The sequence below is a fragment of the Conger conger genome, chromosome 2 (assembly GCF_963514075.1).
Source record: "Conger conger chromosome 2, fConCon1.1, whole genome shotgun sequence".
Classification (NCBI taxonomy): Eukaryota; Metazoa; Chordata; class Actinopteri; order Anguilliformes; family Congridae; genus Conger; species Conger conger.
This window is the reverse complement of record NC_083761.1, coordinates 74,529,996-74,539,191: the sequence shown is the minus strand read 5'-3', so window position 1 is coordinate 74,539,191 and position 9,196 is coordinate 74,529,996. Positions and strand designations below refer to the sequence as shown.

At 43.1% G+C, this 9,196-nt stretch overlaps 1 protein-coding gene across 1 annotated transcript in view; it reads left to right on the top strand.

Moving 5' to 3' along the window:
* Positions 1–242: 242 nt before the first annotated feature.
* The window catches only part of LOC133122090 (voltage-dependent calcium channel gamma-2 subunit-like), a 74,392-nt gene continuing 65,438 nt past the window's right edge, over positions 243–9,196 (top strand). Inside the window, exon 1 of the mRNA XM_061231787.1 lies at positions 243–2,060. Coding sequence (XP_061087771.1) covers positions 1,850–2,060 — 211 coding nt within the window. The 5' untranslated portion in view covers positions 243–1,849. The remainder of the gene's footprint in view (positions 2,061–9,196) is intronic.

Sequence of the window (9,196 nt, the reverse complement as noted above, 5' to 3'; positions counted from 1 at the left end):
TGCGCAGACACACTAGACAAGAGCCATCACCCGAGATAAAGACGGAGAAATCAAATGTACAGCGCTGACACTGACAACCTCAATACACTGGCTCCAATCTGTTCCCCCCTTGACTGCTCTCGGGCTGTGCGGTGTCGGTGTGGCGTGGTGTACCGTGGATCTTTTCTTCTGGCTGTGTCTTTTTTTTTTCCTCCAGCCTCCCACCCTCCCCACCTCTCCACTTCTATCTGAACGTTCAAGAAAAAGGGAGGCATAAAATAAGGATTGCTGCTGTGTTTCATCTCATCTGAAATTTTCTTTCCATTTTCTTTATAATTCATTTGGTACCATTTTTATTCTTACATGGCGCAAGGGCTATGCAAGCGGGTTGGCTCTGGTTCCAGTTTTGGGTGTGATACAACAGCCGCGGATTTGGATACCCGAGCTGCAGCTACAGCAATACTACAGGCGTGGAGCGGTTCCGGCGGCGCCCCCGCCTCGTCCTCTTCTTCTACCCGGCTGCATGTCGAGTAATGGTCGGTTTGCCTTGGTGGATGAACCCCGCTCTCGCCGGATCGTCGTCGGTACCTCTTCTGACAGTAGATTCATATTTCCTGTGGAAACCTTCTACGAGCTAGGAGCTACATATGGAAACTGGAGATCAGAATTTTAGAAAAAAGGAAAACTAGCGGTTGTTTTATTTTTACGACTTCATTTTATCTGTTGTTTACTTATTTATTTACGGAGGTTGATTGCTTCATCCCGCCATTGATTTTGTTTGTTACATTTATGTTAGCCCCTTGATTATGTATTTATTCGTTTATTATTGATCCGGGGGACGTTGCCTATTTGCATTAATTTATCTGTGTAGTTGCTTCTTTATTTTGTTACATTTACCCCGACCCTTATTTTTCTGTCCCTGCTTCTCTCCGTTTCTCCTTGTTATTAGGCAGTTAAATGTGTGAGCATATATAGGCTACATATTGTAGACAGATACCGAGTAAGGTAGGCAGATCTATACGTCGGCTATAGTCAGGTTATAGCGCGTGTTGGCAGAAATTTAGGAGTAGCCTGTGGACACACAACCAATATCCTTAATTAGCCTGCGTTCCTTCTTAAAATTGTTTATTGGCGTGCTTGTTAAAACTGTGGTGCATACAAGCCTGCCATTTCTCTAACCTCACACCTCCATCCTCAGCGCCCTTTGAATTCAACGCTTAACTCAGAGTACTAATGCACTGCACACATATGCTGAACTGAACACATCAACATACAAGTTGGCTTTGGAGAGAGACACGTGCTAATTTGCTTTTTACAAGTGGGACCGAAGAAATTGCTTTATTTCAAGCGAATCTGCTGTTTACAAACCCAAAAATCATTCATCTACAGTGCATTTCCGTGGAGATCGAGATATATCAGAGTTAGCAATTTACTTGGCTTTTTTTTTTTTTTGCAGCTATAGCCTACTGACTTCAACACTCAGTTGAATATCCACCTCTTGGAATTTTTGGTGGTTTGTCGCCATTACTAGAAGAGCGGCTGTAAAATATAAGTGGTAAATTCGTTAACCGCCCAGTTTGACGACTCCAATATCGTTTGAGTAACACCCTGGCTGCTGTAACTATACGAAAGGCTCAACTCTAGCTGTCCCCTGCTTTCACCTTAACCCGACCTATTACAGCGTCGCATTTCTCATTTCTTCAATCATTATACATAAACCATCATAGGATTCCTACCACGACGTCTCCCCTACCCTCTCAGCAATCAAAAATAACCCATTTCTGATTAGGTTTGGTCCCGTAAATTTACAAATATTTATTTCCTGTACGTCAAGAGGAAAGGGGGTCCCCCTTTCATAGAATGCGGAAACATGGGTCTGTTTGACCGCGGAGTTCAGATGTTATTGACCACTGTGGGCGCCTTCGCCGCCTTCAGTCTCATGACTATAGCAGTGGGCACGGACTACTGGCTCTACTCACGCGGCGTATGCAAGATCAAGTCGGTCAGCGAGAACGAGACCAGCAAGAAGAACGAGGAGGTCATGACCCACTCGGGACTGTGGAGGACGTGTTGCTTGGAAGGTAAATGGCGGGTGATATGTTCGTTTGCTGTTGCTTACAGCGCGTCAGATTCCTCACAGAAGTTCCTTGCTTAAGTTGCAATGCATTGTGGGTACATTCTGTTTCAAAAAGAAAATAATTACCTCCTTTCATAAATGAACAACTTCCCTGTAATTTTTGTGGGACTTTCCTCTTGAATTAGGTGTAATCCCTGTTTGGTATGACAGCAGTGAACATAAAGCAGTAATAGCCCTAAGGTTGTTGGATTTTTTGCAGCTTCATGCATTTTAACAGTGGTCATACATTTTATACAAGCTAGCTGAAAGGTAGCTGAAGTCCTGCAACCTATAAGCAACCTAACCCATGCATTTAGGTAATGTCTACACCCCAGGAAGCTGTGGCAGTTATGTTGAACTGAACTGACTGTTCACCTTTTGAGCGAAACTGCAATCGACCATATTTTCATCTCATTTATGTCCACTTTGGTGGAAGTGAAATTAGTCGTGGAAGTGACATGTATACAAAGTGCTGTACTGTTTTAAACTACATGAGTGGAACGGTGGCTGTTTGAGGGATTGTTGCTGCATTTAACTTGATTCATATCCAGAGTAGCAGACCCACCGGAGGTCAATGGTTCATCTTCATTAGTGTTTGGCCAGAGAAGTAGATGGAAGTGGTAGAATGGAAAACTGGAGCTCAGAGATGGTTGAAGTGCTGTTGTACTCAGACCTGTCCAAAGCATTGAAACAAAAGTCATTTCTTTAGTTCAGGACAAAATCGATGGCAGCTTCAGAATTGATTCTGGAGTAACGATTAGCCAGGTGTTTTTGTTTATTTCTCGGGGTTCTTGATCCCTGCACTTAATCTCAGTCTTAACCCACGTACACCTCGTTACTTCATAACCCCGTCCGTAGCCCCACACTCATGCGCATTAAGGAATATTGTTTTCATTTCACTGAAGGTACCAATGTCAAGATCAGATGCTGACTTCAGGTGTGTGTGTGTGTGTGTGTGTGTTTATACACTCAGTGAGCACTTTATTGGCAGACCTGTACACCAGCTTGTTAATGCAAATATTGAATCAGTCAATCATGGGGCAGCAACTAAAGTAAAGCATGCAGACATGGTCAAGAGGTTCAGCTGTTTTTCAGACCAAATGTCAGATGGTTTGAGTATCTCAGAAACCGCTGATCTCCTGGGATTTTCATGCACAACAGTCTCTAGAGTGTGCAGAGAATGGTGCGAAAAACTAAAACATCCAGTGAACAGCAATTCTGAGAGCAGAAAAACATTGTTAATGAGAGAGGTCAGAGGAGAAGGGCCAGACTGGTCGAAGCTGACAGGAAGGTGACCGTAACCCAAATAACCACACATTACAATAGTGGTATGCAGAAGAGCATGTTTGAACAGGCAATGCATCAAACCTCTAAGTGGATAGGCTACAGCAGCAGAAGACCAATAAGTAAAATAAATAAGTCTAATAAATACCCAACAAAGTGCTCAGTGAGTGTATGTGTGTGTGTGGTGAGGAAGAGCCATGTGGGAGTCTTTGTCTTCAGCTGTGAAGTGCCCAGCATGTTCCACTCTGTGTCACACCAGGACAGCACAGTCAGGTTAGATGCCCATGTCACACCAGGCCTCCAGAAGGCTTGCCTTTAAGGTTCACACTGCAGGTTAAGCTGAAGTCTCACTGCAGCTTCGTGGCTCAGTTTATTACCATGCTGGTATGGTTACTTAGCCCATGTGGCCCCACTAATAATCCAATGTGAAGGGGAGGGGGGCTTCCTTCATTCAAATGAGGTCAAGGAAATTTCCACACTTTTTCTGAGAATGATGTCATTTTGAGTTTGCCAGAGATCTTCACAGTCTGGTTTGATCTGGCAGAATGTTATGTTCAAGTGATTTTGTGTGGGAAACTCTGTCTGGTGTTTCCAGCCAAATAAGAAAAGATGTCAGCCATCCAGTTCTCCTATCAAACTCCCATCTCACCAGAGCATGTTTCTTTGAGCCCTCTGTATCGCGGGATCAAGCACATGAAACACGGTTACCTGTTCATGATTGTACATTTGAGTTCTACTTTCTACCCCTCAGAGGGATCAGCCGGTGTGTTCATTCTGTAGCTTGAAGACTAGGTTTGGGTTCCAAACATCAAGTATGCTCTTCGGCTTCTCAAAAAGCCTCTGCTAGCGGTAATATTGCTGCAGTAAAATTGGTGCCAATACATTTTTACAAGCTATATTGAACAGAGAAATGCATTATATTTTTCTTTTATAAATATATATATTTCTTTTTGTATTAATTTGATATTTTATAGATTATTTGCTGAAAAAATACCTTGCTGCACATTGCACATGCAAAACACAACTCTTTAAACCAGGGCTTCACATGGCTGCCAATGCGTTTCTATGAAAACTTTCTCAATGCTTTGCATTATTTGACAATGTCTTAGAGCCATGAGTCTGATCCATACTCCAATACCCTATGCATTAACACAGAATACTGTCACATATAAAAGAACCCAAGGTATGGAAACAACTGCGCAAATTGAGCACGCTCTTACATTTTGCCTAAGGTTGGCTTTGGGGAATATACATAATTTATATTCTGCTATCTTGACAGATCTTTCCCATTGAAGGTGCATGGCTGTTAATCCTGCAGACATTTGTCACATTATTAATGTTTTAGAGCATTGCATCTTTTATAGTTTTGGCCTTTGAGAAAATGTTTGAATTTCAATGAGGTAAAAATATTGTAAAACGATTAAATGTTTGATCATCCGATGCCATACTGAAGCAGTTTCCCAGGAAACTTTCCGCTTGAGTTAAAATGCACTAATTTCACTCAGAAGTCCACTTTATTATTTTATTTTTCTCCACACAAAACATATTACCATTGTGATAGGAGGGTTCACCATGGGTTTATCATATTTCCAAAATGGTGGCATGCCTATATTGAGCTGACGACATTCGACTGCACTTCATCGCACGGCTGTTTAGTCGTGTACACACTATGTGGTTGCAAATGCAGCTAAGGCACACACAGATACAGTTCATGTGAACAGAACTGTCATGATCAGACATTTGTTGATCTTTTAAGCATTCACAGTTTTGGAGTAATCACTTTTCCTGTGAAGTTTTGCTTGAGGACAGCCAGCCTGGTTCACAGACAGCCACGGTCCCCTTTGGGTGCCTTTTCTGTTTACCCTGTGTTTGAGTGTCATTATGTCATTGGCAGACTCAAAGCCTCTGATACGATGAAAATCTGACCTGCCTGTTGATGCCAAATCGTGAAGCCCGAGTCCAAAGGTTCTTTTGTTACCCACTGGTACCGCTGCCGTTTATTTCTGAGGCTTCTGTATTTGAATCGGAAAGCCAAACCCTCACGCCGTAATAGCTGCATTGTAATACTGCGATTCTCAAACAGGGGGGTCAGGTCTCCATTAAAGCCCCACTCTAAAGGAACCCCATTTTCTGTGTCGAGGCTCAAGGTCAAATTCATTCAGCTGCCAATTTAAAAGGACTTCCTGCTGTGGAAAGGCGCCACTAATAAATGTGCAGAGCGGCTCATTCATGTCTTTTTAATGAGCGGGATTCGTACGGGGAGCCTTCAGCATGACTGATGCTGTGCAGTCCAGGCGGAGCCAGGAGGGGCCTTTCGTCTCGCGTGCCCAGACGCCAGCATGGGCCTCGTGGTTGCGGTCCGCCGCGGTTAGCTGGCCAGTGAGCGCGTCTGTGAGCCTGGCTCTCTTCTCTCACACAGTGCCTGGCTGCCTACTGTAGTGGCTTCGAAGCCTGTATTTGTAGCGTTTGTGTGTTCTTTCGTTCAGTGCATTTGGCGGTGCTTGTAAGTGGGATTGTGTGATGTGCCGTATTTCGCGGAGTGCTGTGGCATTTTGGGGTGTCGTGGTCACATGGTGTAGCATGTCACATGGTACAGTACAGTGTGTTGTAGTACAGTGTAGAGTGTTATGGTTCAGTATAGTGTGTCATGGTGCAGTATTGCTTGTTGTGGCATGGAATGGTGTGCTCCTGTGCAGTATAGTGCATTGTGGTGCAGTATATTGTTTTTAGGCACAGTATAGAGTGTTTAGGTGCAGTTTATTGTGTTGTGGTCCAATATAGAGTGGTGTGGTGCAGTATAGTATGTTAAGGTGCAGTATTGAGTGTTGTAGTGCATCATTGAATGGTATAGTGCAGTATAGAGTGATGTGGTGCAGTAGTGAGGTATATTGTTTTGTGGTACAGTATAGAGTGTTATGTTTTAGTATAGCTTGTTGTGATGCAGTATAGTGTGTTAAGGTGCAGTACAGTGTGTACAGTCATCAGTATACAGTGTTGTGGTACAGTTTAGAGTGATTTATAATTTCCCTCCTTTCTCTTCCTGTCGCTCGGTGATCCTGCAGTGACCCTGTGACCTTGCAAAGCAGGTTTTACCCAGTATCTGACCCATCGCGGCGGTCATATTGTCCCTCCATATCCTCACGGCATTCTGCCACTTTCTGGCACCAACAGTCAAAGACTCGCTGGAATTAGCATTCTAAGGTCAGGATTATGCAACGCCCCCCACGCGTAAGTAGTTATGATGTCAGAACACTCCAATGTTAACTTGTGATATAAACAAATATGACGTGCTGGGGACAGGATCTCTGCACACATTACCCTTACAGCTGGTGCCCATAAGCACGGTTTCTGTTACATCAACAATGCTAAACTCTTACTGAAAAAAAAACCTTAGGAAAAGAATGGGTGAAGTAGCTTGAATAGTGTGACCTTGACAGAGGTTAACATCTGTGCTGAATTCAAAGGGTATCTATCAAAGGGTGACAGCAAATTCCAAGCTTTCACAGAAAGCCAGAGTTGCATCCGATGGATCGTTCTTAATCTTGTGACCATTTCCTTGACGAGGACATATGTAGGAACCGATAGCAACCCATTCATTTTTGTGGTCAAACACATGGGTTAAACGCGGCCTAGATGAGATGGCATCCATTAAAAATTATTATGATGGTGCCCAGTCAATATCTGTTTTCATACACAGGTTGGAAGATTGACCTGTAACAGAAGAAATAAAATCTAAGAGGAGAACTGCAGCAACCCTCTAAATCAAGAGACTAATACTCTTGATTTATGCATTACTAACATAAAAGCGGTGACACCTTGGAAATAAGCTACAACGTAACTAACGGTGCTAAATAGCCTACACATACACTCAGCAGGTGTAATCAGTCACTCGCTAACAGTAAAACATTTTTAACGGTAAAAACAAAATGTCTGCACACAACATCATTTTTTGGTAACACCGCCGCATTTTGCAACTAGCTAATTAAGTAGAGGTTTAATTTATGGATATGATATTTCACTAGCCAACTAGCTACGACGCCAAGTGGAAGTTGGTATAACCGCGAGGAGATTATCCACTCGTTTTAGTAATTACTTTACGCCGAAAAGAGTAAGGATATAACCAGTTAGGGTATTTAAGTAATCATCGTGTCACAACATTTATTAGCTGATTTTGTTGTAAAGTACCTCGTTACTTGCTCGTTTCGATTTAACATTTGGTAAAACTGGTGCCACTGGAACGGGAGCCCAACCCCCACCCCAATTCGCGTCGCCACTCTGTTTTGGCAAGCAAAAAAGCACTCAGAATACAGAACTTCTGACCTGTGAGTTCAGGACTGTGTGTAAGTGTTTGTGTGTGTGTGTTAGAGAGACAGCGTGTGTGTACACAATGCCTGTGTGTACACAACCGTTCACCACTATCTCTTGGAATGATAGTTTTATATGAGCGGGTGTAGCTCATAGTTGGATCCCTATACGAACCTACAATTCGGCAATTTGCTGTGCAGATGTGAGTGATCCCTGCAATGAGAGACGGAATCTGCTTCCTGTACAGTTTAAGACTGGGAATACCCTTGCTGCTCTCAAGTCAGCATAATTGGCTGTTCTCCTTGTATGCAAGGCAGAGAACAGGGTTTGTGAATGAGATGTCTGTTTGGGGTAAAATTTCAGTTGTGTGCCAGATCAGTTAAATGATTCTCCCGTGAATGTACCGAAAACGACTTGTCTTGCAGAGTAATTGAACATGCATCTTTTCTAATTGACCAGAGACTATCCACTACAGTGTAGAGTTTGTGTGGACAATGGCCATGTGTATGTTTAACACTGCACACTAGCAGCAAGTATAGAAAAACGTACAGTATATTAAAACAGTCTGGTATAACAGAATAACTGACATCACTACGATTAAAATTTGTAGGTGTTGCTTGTCAGCGCTTCCATTGTGTTGGCTTTTTCTTTTCTTTTTAGGAAATGAAAAGTTACATTGTGCCTTTGTCATATCACACAGATATTATATATGCATGGAATAATTTGTCCTGATTGGTAGTGGAAATAAAGGCTGTGGTTAAATTTGTCAGTGCCGTTCTTGACAGTGATGAGATAGTTCACTCAAGATTCCAGGTAAATGAGTGGGGATGAAGGGCTGCTCTTGCCTTTCTGCTTTTGTTCATCACTGTGTTCTTATATCATACTCCAGATAATCTTAGACCATTCTTGGGTTGTGGGTTGTGGGTCAAAGGCCCAATACCCAACACTAGCGAACAAGGTTGTTAATCTCTTTATTGCCTGAGTCACTGTAATTATTATAACTGATATCATGATTACACAGGATGAAACCATGGTGATTTCCTTCTACTCTCCCACGCTTCTGCACAGAAAAAAACCCTATTGTTAAATCAACTCTGGCAGTGTTGGATGTTTTAGTTTCATAAGTACAACATGTACTCGATTGGAGTTAAATATTCTCCAGAGTTAATTTTGCTCTGAACATTTTGCTGTGTGGAGAGAATAATGTCACTCATTCAAATCAGACTCCTTTTCCTCCGGCAGTGTATTGAAAATACTACCATCTTCCACTGTGAAAATGCATAGATGGCCAGAGAACTTTGTGCAGCGTGCCGTTGTGAAGCCCACGGGATTGTTTTTGGATGTGCGGTAGACAGAGAGCCTTTGGTGGCAGGCTCCCACACCGGCGGCACAGTGCTGTATGTCATCATAAGGAACGGCTGCCCAGCCCCGGCACCAGAGCCCATACCTCCCACACCTACACTCCATCACAGCTCCGCCAGGGAGCCGGCCGTCACTGTCACCCCCGGCGAC